The sequence below is a fragment of the Pseudorca crassidens genome, chromosome 17 (assembly GCF_039906515.1).
Source record: "Pseudorca crassidens isolate mPseCra1 chromosome 17, mPseCra1.hap1, whole genome shotgun sequence".
In the NCBI taxonomy this organism is placed as follows: domain Eukaryota; kingdom Metazoa; phylum Chordata; class Mammalia; order Artiodactyla; family Delphinidae; genus Pseudorca; species Pseudorca crassidens.
This window is the reverse complement of record NC_090312.1, coordinates 73,157,483-73,175,033: the sequence shown is the minus strand read 5'-3', so window position 1 is coordinate 73,175,033 and position 17,551 is coordinate 73,157,483. Positions and strand designations below refer to the sequence as shown.

General features: G+C 36.8%; 1 protein-coding gene across 1 annotated transcript in view; it reads left to right on the top strand.

Moving 5' to 3' along the window:
- Positions 1-828: 828 nt before the first annotated feature.
- The window catches only part of MCMDC2 (minichromosome maintenance domain containing 2), a 39,047-nt gene continuing 22,324 nt past the window's right edge, over positions 829-17,551 (top strand). The window contains exons 1-9 of the mRNA XM_067712154.1: positions 829-933; positions 3,355-3,547; positions 3,635-3,765; positions 3,843-3,902; positions 5,739-5,934; positions 6,545-6,667; positions 6,786-6,890; positions 11,175-11,300; positions 13,279-13,516. Of these exons, the coding sequence (XP_067568255.1) occupies positions 3,454-3,547; positions 3,635-3,765; positions 3,843-3,902; positions 5,739-5,934; positions 6,545-6,667; positions 6,786-6,890; positions 11,175-11,300; positions 13,279-13,516 (1,073 nt within the window). The 5' untranslated portion in view covers positions 829-933; positions 3,355-3,453. The remainder of the gene's footprint in view (positions 934-3,354; positions 3,548-3,634; positions 3,766-3,842; positions 3,903-5,738; positions 5,935-6,544; positions 6,668-6,785; positions 6,891-11,174; positions 11,301-13,278; positions 13,517-17,551) is intronic.

Genomic DNA, 17,551 nt, shown 5'->3' with positions numbered 1-17,551 from the left:
GGACCGGGACACGAACCCGTGTCCCCTGAATCGGCAGGCGGACTCTCAACCACCGCGCCACCAGGGAAGCCCGACAGGCGGATTCTTAACCTAAAGTGGTAAGTTTTATGTATATTAAAGAAAAAAATTTTTAATTTTAAAAAGAAAAAAAAAAAACATACCCAATAGCAGTCACTCTCCACCCCTTAAGCCCCAGGCAACCACTAATTTATTTTCTCTCTCTCAGATTTGTCTATTTGGGACATTGCACATAAGCGGAATCATACAATATTTGGCCTTTCCTATCTAGCTAAATCTTTTGCTTTACATAGTATTTCCAAGGGTCATCCATGTTGTAGCACATTATTAGGACCTCATTCCTTTTTATGGCCAAATAACATTACGTTGTATGGATATACCACATTTTATTTACCTATTTATCAGTTGTTTCCACTTTTTGGCTATTACAATACTATAAACATCAATACTCTAAAAATTCACATATAAGTACTTGTGTCAACATATGTTCTATATTCCCTCTCATATTATCTATGTATAATATGTAATATGTGACATGCAATTGTTGGGTCATATAAATAACTCTGTGGTTCTTTATCAGGGAAAGTTTTCCAAATTGTCTCCACCGTTTTGCATTCCCACCAGGAGAGTTTTTAGTAAGTATTTTTAAACAAACAGGGACACCCTTGGCCTGCGATAACAACGAAAACCGAGGGTCTCTATCTTTCTCTCTATCCTTTGCCCTGCAGGGAGGAAGCACGAGCGACTATATTAATAAAAAGGGTGGAGCGCATATCAGGGTAGTTGCCTTGGTGACCGGAAGGGGCGGTCCCGGAAGGCTCCACGCAGCCAACGGCCGGGAGGTGCGCGCATGCGCGCGTGGGCCTGCTGGTTCCCGGGCTCGGGCTCGAGGTGGCGCGCGACGGGTGAAGCTCGGTGGGTGCAAGAGTCGGGGGGCGGGGGGGGGGGGTGGTCACACACTGCTGGGCTGGGGTCCGCAGTGCTGGAGGTTGCTTCTGAGGGTGGGACAGGCCCTGGAGCCCAGGGTGTGAGGCCGGATTCGCTTTCCATCCACTTTGGTTGTGAGGTGGTTTCTTGCTGCCGCGGCCCTCAGAGAAGACACGCCCCCGCGTCTGTTTCAAGGGAACCAACACTTGGGTTCTTTAGGCTGTGGGAAGACCTGTAGAATTTTATCCCGGTTCGCTTATTGGGTGCTTTTCCAAAGGCGTCCATGTCTTTTCCTCCACTTTTCCATACCTTGGAAATGCATCCCCTCCCAGGACGACGCCCGCTTTACCCAGGTGATGCCCAGAGCAGCGTTCTCTCTAGCCTTTTTTAAGTTCCTGAACGCCAGGCCCTGGTTTATGTAGCCCCAGTGCTTCTATCTGGATGTCCCAGGAGCCCGTCAGAGTCAGCATATTTCAAAGGAGCTTTACCTTATTATTTCCCTCGTCTTCTCCTGGCTTCCATATTTCCATTAGAGCGGCATCATCCACCCACTCTCACAGACCGGGTACCATGTCCAGGGTGAAATCTTTAAAAAAAAAAATGTCCGGAATCCAGCCCCTCCATTCCATTTCACCCCTAATGCCCTAGATTGGGCCATCCATCTCCCAGGACTATTTTCAATACTTAGAAACTGATTATTGACACTTCTTCCTCTATTCCAACCCACTTTCCTCACTGGCGGCAAGTACTGATTTACAAAATAAAAATCTGACCATATTACTCACCTGTTAAAAACTTTGATGGTTTCCCTTTGTCTGTATAATCATCGTGGACTTCAAAATTTTTCAATCTGGTTGAGCTCCACCCAGCCATTTCCTTTTTAGCAGCCTCCCTTCATTCGGCCCCGGAAACCTTATGTTCTCATGAAGCACAGATGGAACGTTCTGAACACAGCACACACTTTAAGATGGTTGAACTTAGGGCCACAGAGAAACTCCGAAGTTTCTCTCCCCGCTCCCTCCCCCCGTGCGTCCCTCCACCCCTCCCCACCCCCCACCATATAACAGGTAGAAGGACAGTCTCGATTACTTTTCTTTGGAAAGTGACCTGAACTCCAAGGAGCAGGGGTATGGATTCAACAGTGTGGGTCTGAAAATTAGGGGAAGGGGGATTACCTGTCTCCTTGGAAAACTTTCTCTTCCTCTCTTCACCTCTCCTTCAATTAGTGACATCTTACCTATCAAATGTCACCTTTAAAGTAGAATTTATCACTTCATGTCTATGTCCCCACTGTATTAAATCAAAATGTCCTAAAACAATAGAAAATATTATGACCCCTACACGAGGATGACCCCAAATTTTCTGAGCTATTTCGTGTATGTTGTTCCTTCTGTGCTCTCTAGTACATTAATATTTCTTTAATAGCACGTAAGTTGTACAGAATTATAAGTTTTTACATATCTATTTTCCCTCACTGTCCTCTCTGAACAGTAGGGACTATATTTTACTGATCTTTGTATCCCCAGTGCCTAGGACAGTCTGATACCCAATAAATAGTAAATGCCCAATAAATACTTGATAATGAATACATGTGATAGTCATTATTTCTGACTCCTCTAAATTGGCAGCCGTTGAAGGCAGGATTCAATTTTATTCATTTTATCCCTAGACCCTAATACAATGTTTGGCATATATTGTTTCCAATTGGTGTTTGCTGTCTTTAAATGAATTTTACGTATTCCACTCTCATTACTATGGTTTAGTGTTTTATGTTGGTCACTGATAGAAAATTTAAAGCCAGAAGAGGCCTTATCATCTAATACAACCCCTTAATTTCCTACAGATGAACCAAGAGAGGTTGGGTGATTTACCCATAGCAACTAGCAAATGCTGGATCTAGATCCAGGTTTTCAGACTTCTTAGGCTAGCTATACTTTGTTACTTATATTGAATTTGTGAAACAGCTTTTACCACTTTCATTTTTTTAAACAACGCCTGCAAGGGGACCTCATTATCCAATATTAGTTTCAACAAGCATTTTTGGTATACCTACTCTGTAGAGAGACATTTGAGGCTCCTGTTCTTAAATTTAAAATCTTATGGAGAGGCTCATAACCTAGTGTTGATAAAAATATCATTTGGCAAGAGAAACCAGTTTTGTTTCTCTTTGAGTAGGATTTTTTTTTTTGTGCATCGCACGGCTTACCAGATCTCAGTTCCCGGACCACGGATTGAACCCAGGCCATGGCAGTGAAAGCCGGGAATCGTAACCACTAGGACACCAGGGAACTCCCAGGAATTTTTTAAGTTGGAAATTTTACCTTATTTTATTTCACCCTCAATTTTACATTTAATAGTTTAAACAGTTTTATTATAGATCCTTAAATGTAACTTTTATTTTATTTCTAGGTGTTCCTGTCTTTTCTATGAATTTCACTCTCTGTAGTCTTCACCAGCAGCTGTGGTTTAATCATTCAGTAAAAGAGAAGAATCATTAACTAGGAGAAAATGTCAAATCTAAAAATGAAAGAGGCAGCCCTTATCTATCTTGACAGAAGTGGAGGCCTCCAAAAGTTCATAGACAATTGCAAATCCTACAGTGGTATGTTCAGCAAAGTTGACTTTATTTTAGAAACTTTAAAGTCCTACGTATAACTGTCCTCATTTTTATACTTGTGTATTTTTACAGATTCAAAACAAAGTTATGCTGTCTATCGATTCAGTATTTTAATAAATCCCTCTGATATTATTGAGTTGGATGCTGAACTTGGAAATCATATTTTACACCAGCCTTTAAAAGCTGCTCAAGTTTTTCAATCAGTAAGTTAAAGAAAGAAATAATTTTATGCCACATGGAATTTTTGCTAACTTCTTTGATTTTTTGTTTGAAATCACAGGTCTGTTTTATTGCTGTTAAGACTCTCTCATTAATTGAACAATTACAGACTGAAGCTCAAGTAAGTTTTAGTTAAATTTAACAAAGAAAACTAAGGCACAATACTTTCAAGATACCTTGTAAATAAATATTTTTATATTCATATATATTTTTTGTTTAAACATATTTTCAAAGTTTAATAAATTATCTTACATATGCATCTTTACTTCCTGTTTTATCACTTATAACATTAAACATTTTTATAATAAAACATTTCAAACATACCCCCAAATAAAGAGAATAATACAGTGAACCTCCATATATCTATCACGCAGATTTAATCGTTTGCAATATTTTGCCATACTGGCATCGTCACATTTTCTGAAATGTTTTAAAGCAAATCTTTAAAATACATTCTGTATTTCACCCCTACATACTTCGGTATGTATCAACCTCTAAAAATTGTGGACATTTTTGTTATATAACCACAATGCCATTATTACCATTTACAAAAAAAATAATAATTCCTTGGTATCATCTAATATCCAGTCCATATTGAAATTTACCCAGTTGGGGTCTCAAGACTGTCTCACAATTGATGTGTTCAAGTCAGGACTAAAACAAGGTACACACATTATAACTGGTTCTTACATCTCCCTAAGTCTCTTTTAATCTAGAGCCATTTCCTCCCCCTCCTTTTTTATGCCATTGAATTTTTGAAGAAGCTAGTTAATTGTCCTGTAAAATGTCTCATCTGGACTTGTCTGATTATGTTCTTGTAGTATTTAACTTATACCCCTAGACACCAAATTTCTGGGAAAAAAGTTTGCTCTAAAGACTTGCTTAGATTCAAATTCAACTCATTTTGATGAGAATATATCATAGTGTCATGTGTTTCATACTGCCCTACATTAGGAGAACTGTCCTGTTTGTTATCCCACTTTTAGCAATGCCACAATTGAGCAGTGGGTGCAGATGATGTCAGTCTGATTCCTCTAATATACAGTCTCCCATCAACTGTCACCTAATGGTTTTCGCAGCTATTGATAGTCACTGCCTAGATCCCATTATTTCATTAGGAGTTTCAAAATTGTGATTTTCCTAATTTTAGCAAACTTTCTATATTTACTGGCTGAAACTATCCTGTAAGAGAGGTTTTTCCTCTCATCAACTATTTGGTTACCCTGCAATACAATTTGTACAGGAAAAGTAGAAGGAATGTTTGATTCTTTCCATCTATAAATTTTCATAGTGATGAGTTGAAATATAACAGCCTCCAATGATGACCAATATTTTTTGTTTGTTTTTCCTTTTTTAAATTATGAGGAATTACATGAATTTTTAAATATATCTGATAGGTTTCAATGAATCTTTGTCATTCTTTTTGATGCCTATATTATCTAACTTTGGTCATTGGGAGCTCCTTAAAGTTTGTTCTTATGTCCTTTTGACACATTTCATTAGTTTTTAAGCGCCCCTGGTTTCTATCACAAGGAGATGTACAAGGAGGTCCATCTGGTGTATTTTCTGCCCCATGGAATCAGCCATTTCCCCTAAGGAGCTCTGGTTCCTTTTCATGAGAAATTATATTTAGAGATCTGGGCACTAGAAGTGTTTGTTGCTATTGAGTTGTCATTGTTTTATAAATAAGTCTTTTCAGTGAATATAGCCAGAAATGTGTATTTTTAAAGAAAAATGAGTTCATAATGATATTTTCAATTAAAATATCAGATTATAAGGATTTTGCATCTTTAATTTTATATTTAAATCACTTTTCTGTTAATGCTCAAAAGATTGTTTCCTAATACTACTAACAAATTATCTGTTTGATTTAACCTACAAATATACTTACTATATTGTAATGTAAGTCCAATTGGATCTGCAATTTTTATTAATACTATTTTTGTGTTCTTATTAGATTAATATACTGCTGAAGTTAACACATTTACCTCCTCTGCCAAGTTATAGTCTTGATCTTTGTGAGTTTCCGCTTGATTATACATCTCAAAGATTTTATATGATGCAAGGAATTGTGATTGCAATGACAACTGTAACCAAGTATACACAAGGTGCAAGATTTCTTTGTTCAGATGAAGCATGCCCTCTTTCAAAAGGTAAATATTAAAATGTAAAATCAAAGCAATTTATTGTTTAATCTTAAATCATGTTTACAATTAGTTAAAAAACATTCACAGCATAGAAAGAATGGAGTAAAATTAGGTGTCTCCTAATGTTTACAAGTCTGCTTTGCATAATCTTGAAATTCGTTCTTTCTTCCACACCTCTCCCCTATAATTTAACAGATGCTCTTGTGTTGCTGAAGTACTTGTTTTTCTCACACGCTGTTTCATGACTGTTCATGCTGTTCCCTCTCCATGTAATGTCCTCTCTCAACCCTTTGGCTTAACTTCCAGGACATCTTTTCCATTCATCCCCACCTCTTATTGGGTTGGATGCCTCTCCTCTCTTCTCTCTGAACACTTTGTATATGAATACTGCATATTGAAATTATCTGTTTCTTATTGCCACCTATTGAAATTGTGTGCTTAAGTATCCATATCACCAGTGCCTGGCAAGAAATAGCCATGCAATAAATGTTAATTGAACTGCTATGAACCCACATGCAAAACTGATTTAATTGTATGTTGAATTAGATTCATTTTAAAGGATTGAAAATGGAAAGCTAAATCTGAAGGCAAATTTAGCTTAACTGTTTTCTTTCAGGATTTCAGTATATAAGAGTGCATGTACCTGGTGCTACAGAGTCTGCAACAATAAGAAATGACTTTTTGTGTAATCTATGTTCATCTTCACTTCAAGAAGACAGAAAATTTAGAGTACTTGGTGGTAAAAAATGCATTTACGTTTTACAATTACAATTTTTAAAATAATGTCTCATTTTAATGTGGAAATTAAATTGAATATATATTCTAATAATTGATTCTTTTTTACTCTTTGCCTTAAGATAAACAGATAGTTGAAATAATTACCACAAAGGCACTTCGTGCTTTTCAAGGATATTCTAACAACCAGCCATTTAGGTTTCAATCTCTCACAGTCTTCCTCAGAGGTAAGTTCTATTTGCACTAAAATATATAAACTATATAATTGACTTGTTTATGCTTATATATTATAAATGGTACTTCAAAAGCTTGAAAATAATAGGTCTTCTCTTCCTTGAGTATTTTAAAGAGTCATATTTAGCTAATGTAGCAATTATTCATTCAGTCATACAACATTCACTTAAGATATTAGCACCTGCTATGTCTCAAGCACTATGCTAAGTCTCAGGGTCACAATTATTTACAGTAATAATCTCCCATTATTGTATGTGTATGTCTTATATAAATATTGGAGTTATTGTTTTAAACTATAAGCTTCAGGAGGGTAGGGATTTGGGTTTTTTACTGCACATAGTAAAAACTCAATAAATGTTTGTTAAATCAGTGAATGAGCATTGACATATGATTAACTGTTGAGAACTGCATGGGTAAAGACCTGTGAGTAGACAGATTCTGCCATAAAGGAGGAAATCATTATCAGTGTCAATCACCCATGGAAGAGTGAGTCATAGTTGAGAAGCCAGAACTGTGAAAATGAGGATGGGGTTCAGTCTCTTTTCTTGGGCTAAAATTGGAAGAATTAAACTTTTCGTAAAGAGAGATCTTGAATGTCAACCATGTGTAGGAAACTCAAGGGTTAGAAAGCAGAGACTCAAACAAGAAGTCTTTTCACCATGGCCTGGCAAGGACAAGGCAGGCATGTAAGCCCAGATGATAATAGGTAATTTTTAATATCAATTACTATGTGCCAGGCACTTTTACATATATTAACTCATTTAGTCACAGCAACTCTTTCAAGTAGGTTCTATTGTTATCTCCATTTTACAATGTAGAAATGGACACACAGAGAAGTTAAGTAACTTTTCCAAGGTTACACAGCTAGTACATGGCACAGCCATGATTCAAACTCAGGCATTCTAGCTTCAAAGTCTATGATTTTAACTACTTAATTCTATTATATACAAACTGTACATTACAATATAGAAATTTAAGTGACTATCCAACTTATATTTTAGTAGAAAACCCTTTCTTCTAATAAACTCTTAATAGAACCCAAATACATTTTTAAAAGTTAAATTAATAAAAGCAGGCCTTTGGGGGTTTTCAGCAGAGATACCCAGACTTCCCAGCCTCCTAGCCTTCCTCTTGACCCTTTCTTGACTTCAGGACACATCCACGATTCCAAGGAACAGTTGAAAAATGATCTGCTTTAATTTTCTCCTTGTAATTCATACTGTATCCTTCATGGGTTTTTTGGGGGGTGGGACAGGGGGAATGTTTGTTTATTTGGTTTGGAGTTTTTATTTTCTCAAATCTTGGGGCTGATTCTTCCCATCTAGTTCTACAGGGTATATCAATATGCTCTCCGGCTCTAAAAGAGACAGAGAGACAGAGAGATAGAGAGAGAAACAGAGAGGAGGAAAGAAATGGAGATCAATGTTTGATCACAGAGGGAAGTTAATCCTTGCTCCTCCTTGTAAGCCTTTCTTTCATAGTTTTACAACCATCCAAATTCTAACTGTATAATGGAGGCTCAAGATTTTTAGCGTATGTTTTTTAGAATAAATTTTGAACTTGTGCAAAAGCTTTGCTCAGTCTGTAGAGGTGAGAGAGGAATCTAGTAAATTGTCTTTTGGGTAGACTTTATTTATTTATTTATTTTGATTCAAAAGAGTTTATTTGTATTACAAATGGATACATTTTCATTGACGGTATTTGTTTTTCTTTTTTTTTAAATTAATTTTTGTTGGAGCATAGTTGCTTTACAATGTTGTGTTAGTTTCTACTGTACAGCAAAATGAATCAGCTATACATATACATGTATCCCCTCTTTTTTGGATTTCCTTCCCACTTAGGTCACCATAGTGCATTAAGTAGAGTTCCCTGTGCTGGGTAGACTTTAGACATGGGCAGACCCAGATGGGAATTTCAGTTCTGCTACTTAACTACTTAGCCTCGTGCAAATCACTTAACCTCTCAGTTTCTTCATATATAAAGTGGGGATAACAATATCTGTCTTATAGTTTACAATTAGATAATGTGTATAAAAGTGACTTGCCTATATTATAGACTGTGAATAATACTTTTTAAAATGATTTTCTTCCCAAATAAAATTATTACTTATAAGGTCATTTTTATTAACATCTCTTGTCATTTAATGGAAAGATGTTTCATTTTAAACACAGTGATCTTATTTTGCCTTTTGACTATTATAGGAGACTATCTAGTTGCTATGTCACATGCTTCTTGAAGTTAATTCATCACCTATAAGTATCAAAATTTATCAGCAACAAAATTTTCTCGATTTATATTATTAATGCCACTCAATATGCATAGTATACTAAACAAAAGTAACTACTTAGCAACTAACTGAACTACTAAATTGTTGCTGGTTTTATTTGTTTTTAATTTTTAATTTTATATTGGAGTATAGTTGATTAACAATGTTGTGATAGTTGCAGGTGTACAGTAAAGTGATTCTGCTATACATACACATGTATCTATTGTTCTTCAAATTCTTTTCCCATTTAGGTTGTTACATAGTATTAAGCAGAGTTCCCTGTGTTATACAGTAGGTCCTTGTTGGTTATCCATTTTAAATACAGCAGTGTGTACATGTCAATCCCACACTCCCTAACTATCCCTTCTCCCCCCACGTCCCCCCGGTAGCCATAAGTTCGTTCTCTAAGTCTGTGAGTCTGTTTCTGTTTTGTAAATAAATTCATTAGTATCATTTCTTTTTAGATTCCACATATAAGCAATATCATATGATAGTTCCCTTTCTCTGTCAGACTTCATTCAGTATGACAATCTCCAGGTCCATCCATGTTGCTGCAGATGGCATTATTCCACTCTTTTTAATGGCTGAGTAATATTCCATTGTACATATGTACCACATCTTCTTTATCCATTCCTCTGTCAATGGACATTTAGGTTGCTTCCGTGTCTTGGCTATTATAAACAGTGCTGCAATGAACATTGGAGTGCATGCATCCTTTCGGACCATGTTTCTCTCCAGATATATGCCCAGGAGTGGGATTGCAGGATCATATGGTAGTCCTATTATTAGTTTTTTAGGGAACCTCCATACTGTTCTCCATAGTGGTGTATCAATTTACATTCCCACCAGCGGTGTAGGAGGGGTCCATTCTCTCCACACCCTCTCCAGCATTTGTTGTTTGTGGATTTTTTTGATGATAGGCATTCAGACTGGTGTGAGGTGGTATCTCATTGTAGTTTTGATTTGCATTTCTCTAATAATTAGCAATGTTGAACATCTTTTCATGTGCTTCTTGGCCATCTGTATGTCTTCTTTGAAGAAATGTCTATTTAGGTCTTCTGCACATTTTTTGATTGGGTTGTTTGTTTTGATGATATTAAGCTGCATGAGCTGTTTGTAAATTTTGGAGGCTAATCCCTTGTCAGTCACATCATTTGCAAATATTTTCTCCCATTCTGTGGGTTGTCTTTTCATTTTGTTTATGGTTTCTTTTGCTGTGCAAAAGCTTTTGAGTTTAATTAGGTCCCATTTGTTTATTTTTGTTTTTATTTCCATTTCTCTGGGAGATGGATCGAAAAAGATATTGCTGTGATTTATGCCAGAGAGTGTTCTGCCTATGTTCTCCTCTAAGAGTTTTATAGTGTCCAGTCTCACATTTAGGTCTTTAATCTGTTCTGAGTTTATTTTTGTGTATGGTGTTAAAGAATGTTCTAATTTCATTTATGTATATGTAGCTGTCCAGTTTTTCCAGCATCATTTACTGAAGAGACTGTATTTCCTCCATTGTATAGTCTTATCTCCTTTGTCATATGTTAAGTGACCATAGGTGCATGAGTTTATTTCTGGGCTTTCTATCCTGTTCCATTGATCTATATTTCTATTTTTGTGCCAGTACCATACTGTTTTGATGACTAGAGCTTTGTAGTATAGTCTGAAGTCAGGAAGCCTGATTCCCCCAGCTCTGTTTTTCTTTCTCAAGATTGCTTTGGCTATTTGGGGTCTTCTGTGTCTCCATACAAATTTTAAGATTTTTTGTTCTAGTTCTGTGAAAAATGCCACTGGTAATTTTATAGGGATTGCATGGAATCTGTAGATTGCCTTGGTTAGTATAGTCACTTTGACAGTATTGATATTAATGCCACTCAATATGCATATTATACTAAACAAAAGTAAATACTTAGCAACTAATTGAACTACTGAATTGTTACTGGTTTTAGATCTTTGAACCATATGATCATGTAAAAGTTTCGTTTAGTAAATAGTTATTTTCTTTTGTGTTTAACAATTTTAGATGAATTAGTGAATGAAATGAATATAGGAAATGAGTATAAGATTATTGGAATTCCAACCTGTGTAAAAACATCACAAACTGCTCTCTGTATAGAGGCAAATAGTATCACTTTTTTCAATCCAAAAGGTAAGAAAAATGTTAGTATCATATATTAACAAATATTTAAATTTAAATCCATTTGTTCAGGAAATAAGTATTGGTTGCCTATGTGCTGGACACTCTTCAAAGCACTAGGGATACAGTTGTGATGAGGACAGTCAGGGTTCCTACTCTTAAATCATATGGTAGACAGTCAATAAATCTGTAAACTAATTAATAAGACAATTTTAGATAATAAATGCTGCAAAGGAAATAAAGCAAGATAATGTGAAACCTTGCCCACAGGAAGGACTCCTTTCTTTTGGCTAAACCTTATTTAGATTTTTTTTTTTTTTTTTTTTTTTGGTGGTACGCAGGCCTCTCACTGCTGTGGCCTCTCCCGTTGCGGAGCACAGGCTCCAGACGCGCAGGCTTAGCGGCCATGGCGCACGGGCCCAGCCGCTCCACGGCATGTGGGATCTTCCTGGACCAGGGCACGAACCTGTGTCCCCTGCATCGACAGACGGACTCTCAACCACTGCGCCACCAGGGAAGCCCCTAGATTTTTTTTTTTTTTTTAATAATTACCAACAAGAAAAATGTGTTAAGATGCCAAGAGTTAGAGATTAGTTTAAAGGTTTTTCTATCCAGCCCTTTGTTTTCTAACTAAGTAACTGTTGTGGTCTGAGAAAAAGAGCCGAAAAAAATGGCATCCTTTTCCTCAGCTGAGTTTTGAACCAATCGAGAAATAAGACAAAAGAGAAAGGCAGTTGGTCCCCAAAATATCACCCTTATTACTGATAATTTCCTTGCAACCTAATTAAGAATTAAGTAAACAAAAGCGGAGAGCAGACCTACTCTTAACTTGGCACACCAATATCTAAATATAGGACAGGCTATTTAAATCTTAAATAATGAAGTTAGATTTTTTTTCTGTTCCCTAGATAACCATCTGCAATAACAGAGGCCCAAGTTGAATTTAAATGCAATGGATTCTAGATACCTCTGCTTATTTAGAAGAGAAAGCTTTATTTATTTATTTATTTTTTGGCTGCGATGTGTGGTTTGTGGGGATCTTAGTTCCCCGACCAGGGATCGGGCCCATGCCCCCTGCATTGGAAGCACAGAGTCCTAACCACTGGACAACCAGGGAATTCCTGAGAAAAACTTCTTAAAAGAATAAAAATATTGAAGAAAGAAACTACTAATGAACAATAGGCATTTTAAAGATATTTAAAATATTTTCTGCTGTGAAGTGCTTTAAGATTTACTGATTTGGTGGCAGAACATGATATATATGTAGGTGAAGTGTACTTTCTCCTGCTGAACTCCAGAATTAGGCAGATTTAACCACCCAAATGTGGCAAGAGCTACACTAATGTAGGCCTCCCTTGGTCCATGGGCATTGATGAGTAGAAGAAATCATTGCCCTGTGATGACAGCCTAAGAGGAAGGAGAAAGGGACTGGGTTACATGTGCACAGCTGTTTCTCCCAAACTGACCAACTGGATTAAAACACTCATCTCTTTCAGGAGTTGGACAGAATAAGGTAGTGGAGAAGGTCTAGAATGTTACAGTATATGTTGAAGTAGTAGAGTATAAATCTCCCCTTTTAACAGCAATAATCAAATATTTCCCATTCTGCTTTTTAGACCTCACTAAAGGTGATAATATTTCAAACATAGATATGTAGAAGCAAACACTGCAGTACAAGAGCCCCATGATCTGGCTTTGCTCACATAGGTCTTACTTAAAAGGAAAAAAATGAGAGATTTGCTTGCAACCCACAGCCAGTCTGTGTGGGCACAAAGGTTGACTGCTGCTTCTTACTGCATTCCTTGGGATAGAAATGATAGACCAGAGTGACCTCTGATCATAATTTAATATCATTGTAATAATTTGAATGTGGCATCATTAAAAGAACTGCAATTTGATAATATTTTAGATAAATGGAATTAGATGTCTATAATATCATTTTCTTGTTTTAAAAAACTCTTTTTAACATATATGTAATATTTACTTTCAGTTCCTTCAGGAATTAGCGACAATTTCAGGTGTCTCCTCTCTTTGACTTCCAGCTCGTACTGGAAGTTTACAGCAATACTTGCCAATGTCTTTGCATCACAAATTGTTCCTCCTGGGACTTACAATTTGCTCAAGCTCTGTTTGTTGATGAGTCTAGTACAGACAAGTGACCGTAACAAGGAACTGGAAGATTGCCTGGATCTTTTAATTATAACAAGTGATATTCTACTCGTAGACAGGTAAAATATATGACATTATGAATTGGTCACAGATTTGCATACATCTTTTCCATGAGCATTATTACAAGACAAATATTTGGAATTTATCTGAGCAGCATAAATATTTAAATAAACTTTTATCAATGAAGTTCAAAACTTTTTAAAACATGAATTGAGAAATGGGATATTTGCTTTCAACATTTTGAGAATCTAACCACTCGAAGTTTCAACTTGTTTCCCCACTCAGACCTTTTTAAATAAATGGCTCCTTTGCAGGCTTCCTTGTCCTCCATTCCCTAGATCAGTGTTCTGCTTTTGTACTTTGTTTTCACTTCAAAATAATCTCCCCGCTAGAGCTAACAAGCTGTTTTCTTCTTTTTCTTCAAGATTCCATTCAATAGTATTGATTCACTGTGCCCAAATAAGGCTGTTAAAAGTGCCAAAATTACTGTTTTGGGGGTGTCACTCTAACCTTGGAGTAAGCCTCTACTCAGCATATTGGGGCTCCCCACTAGCAAGTACCCTTTTTAAAAAGTTACTTAAATGTACAAAGAGCTAGGAATAAGCTTCATATATTAAAATCATGTATGCAAATATAAAGCAAAAACAAATTTATAGAATGAATTTTAAATTAAAAAAATAAAATTCAAATTAGCTCTAACTTAATTGGACAGATGATGTTTTGCTAAAATTAAAATTAAATCACAATGTAAGTATAGTGCTAACTGCTACAGATTGCACCAATTTAATCTTACACTAATGAGCATGAGAATATTTGTTTCCTGACAGCCTCACCAACACTGGGTATTATCAAACTTTAAAATTTTGCCATTTGATGGATGGAAAGTGGTATTTTATTTTAATTTGCATTTCTTTAACTAGAAGTAAGTTTTAGCATCATTTAGAATTTGTTAAACGCTTTTTATTATTTTTCTATGAACTCCTTGACCATTGTCCATTTTTTAAATTAAGTTGTTTATTTCTTACTGATTTGTGATACCTCTTGTAAATTAAAGCCTTTATCTCTTTTTCTGTTTGTCATTAATCTTTTCCTGTGGTATTTGGGGCTGTATGAGAGATTTGGTGTTTTGTTTTGTTTTTTAGGTAAAATTTACATAAATAAAGTGAAGTAATCAGATCTTAGGTATACAATTCGATGAGTGTTGACAGATGACATACACTCCTATAGCCATCACCTCAATAAGATATGGAACATTTCCATTTTCCTTTACCTTGCAAAGGTCCTTCATTCTCTCTTCCAATTAGTTCCTATCTCCACGGGTGATTTCTGTCACCATAGGTTAATCTTCCTGTTCTTGAACTTCGTATAACTAGGATCATACTGTGCACACTCTTTTGGGTCTAGCTTCTTTCGCTTAACGTGTTTTTTGTTTTTTGTTTTGTGATACGCGGGCCTCTCACTGTTGTGGCCTCTCCCGTTGCGGAGCAGAGGCTCCGGACGCGCAGGCTCAGCGGCCATGGCTCACGGGCCCAGCCGCTCCGCGGCATGTGGGATCTTCCCGGACCAGGGCACGAACCTGCGTCCCCTGCATTGGCAGGCGGACTCTCAGCCACTGTGCCACCAGGGAAGCCCCACTTAACGTGTTTTTGAGATTGGCCCTGTTGTGTGTATCAGAAGTTCATTGTTTTTATTGATGAGTAGTGTTCCATTATATATATATATATATATATATATATATATATATATATATACACACCAGAATTTGTTTATCTGTTCTCCTTGTGATAGACATTTGGGTTTTGCATGTTTTGTTTTGGGTTTTTTTTCATTATTAAAGCAAAGTCCTAGGACAGGGCATGGCACACAGAAGATGATCAATTGCTATTTGATGAATGAATCAATGAGTGGATTTGTGGGGGTTTTTTGGCTGCGTTTTGGGTCTTCATTGCTGCGCATGGACTCTCTCTAGTTGCAGCAAGCAGGGGCTACTCTTAGTTGTGGTGTGCAGGCTTCTCATTGTAGTGGCCTCTCTTGTTGCAGAGCATGGGCTCCAGTAGGTGTGCCCATGGGCTCAGTAGTTGTGGCTCGCAGGCTCCAGAGTCCAGGCTCAGTAGTTGTGGCACACGGGCTTAGTTGCTCCAAGGCATGTGGGATCTTCCTGGACCAGGGCTTGAACCCATGTCCCCTGCATTGGCAGGCGGATTCTTAACCACTGCGCCACCAGGGAAGCCCTGGGTTTTGCATATTTTGACTATATAAGTAAGGCTGCTATAAACATCTCTTGTATAAGTCTTTTTGTAGACTTAGGTTTTTATTATCTTGGGTAAATACCTAGGAGTGGAATTATTATGTCATAAGGTAGGTTTATATAACTTTATAAGAAACTGCCAAACAGTTTTTTAAAGTGGTTTTACAATTTTACATTCCTAACAATGAGTTAAGGCTCCAGTTGTTTCTATCCTCACCAACATCCAGTGTGGTCAGTCTTTCTCAATTTAGCCATTCTAGTATATGTGAAATGGTGTCTCACTACAGTTCTAAGTTGCATTTCCTTGATGACTACTGATTCAAGCTCTTTTTCATGTGCTTATTAGTTACTCATGTATCTCCTTTTCTGAAGTGTCAGGTCCTTTGTTCACTTTTAAATGGGGCTCTTCCAGATGCACATCCATTGTCACATATGTATCATGAAATTTTTCTCCCAATCTAAAGCTTGAGTTATTTTCTTAAAGATATCGTTGATGAGCAGTCCTTTTAGTTTAGGTTATTATTTTCTTTTATGTTTAGTGTTTTCTGGGTTCTGTTTAAGAAATCTTTGTCTACCCCAAGGTCATGAAAATATTCTTTTATGTTTTCTTCTAGAAGTATTTGTTTTTACATTGGTCTGTTTTCTATTACAAGTCAATTTTTGTATATGATACAAGGTAGGAGCCAAGATTAATATTTTTCCTATGCATTTATCTAATTTTTCCATACCATTTGTTTAAAAGACTTTCCTTTCCCCATTGAATTGCTTTGCTACCAATGTTGCAAATTAGTTGAACTGGTTATAAACAGTGGTTATAAACTGGTTATAAACAATTTTAGGTGTAAAATTGAACTGGGTATATATCTATTTAAACGTTCTTTTCTGTTATTTTGACCTTTATGTCTATAATTATACCTCACATTCTTGGTTATTGTAGCTCTATATTAAGTTTTGAATCAGGTAGTGCAACTTTATTCTTCATTTTTAAGATTTGTTTGCACTATTTTAGGTCGTTTACATGTTCTTATAAAGTTTAGAATCGCTTCCCTGGTGGCGCAGTGGTTGAGAGTCTGCGTGCCGATGCAGGGGACACAGGTTCGTGCCCCGGTCTGGGAAGATCCCACATGCCGCGGAGCGGCTGGGCCCATGAGCCATGGCCGAGCCTGCGCGTCCGGAGCCTGTGCTCCGCAATGGGAGAGGCCACAACGCGTACCGTAAAAAAAAAAGTTTAGAATCTATATGTTAATACCAGCCTCCATCCCCATCACCCCAAAAGAGCCTTTAAGGATTTTGACGGAACTGCATTTAACTTATAAATCAATTTGGGAAGAATTTACATCTTAACAATGTTGAGTCTTCCAATCTGTGAATATGGTATATATCTCCATTTATTTAAATCTTAATTTCTTTCAGCAGTGTTTTGTAAAGGTCATGCACATAATTTAAGTTGATTTCTAAGTATTTGGTATTTTTGATGCTATGAAAAATGGTAGTGTTTTATTAATTTTATTTTTCAAATATTTGCTGTGAGTATATAGAGATACAATTGATTTTTGTATTTGGATCTTTTACTCTGTGACCTTGTATCAGTAGTTCAAAAAATTCCTCAGCTGATTCCAATGATTAGCCAAGTTTGAGGCCCATTGTTCTATATTACTAGGTTCTCAGCCTGACTGCATGTTAGAATCATCTGGGATAATATTAAAAAAAAAATTTATGGGGCTTCCCTGGTGGCGCAGTGGTTAAGAATCCGCCTGCCAATGCAGGGGACACGGCTTCGAGCCCTGGTCTGGGAAGATCCCACATGCCGCGGAGCAACAAAGCCCGCGCGCCACAACTACTGAGC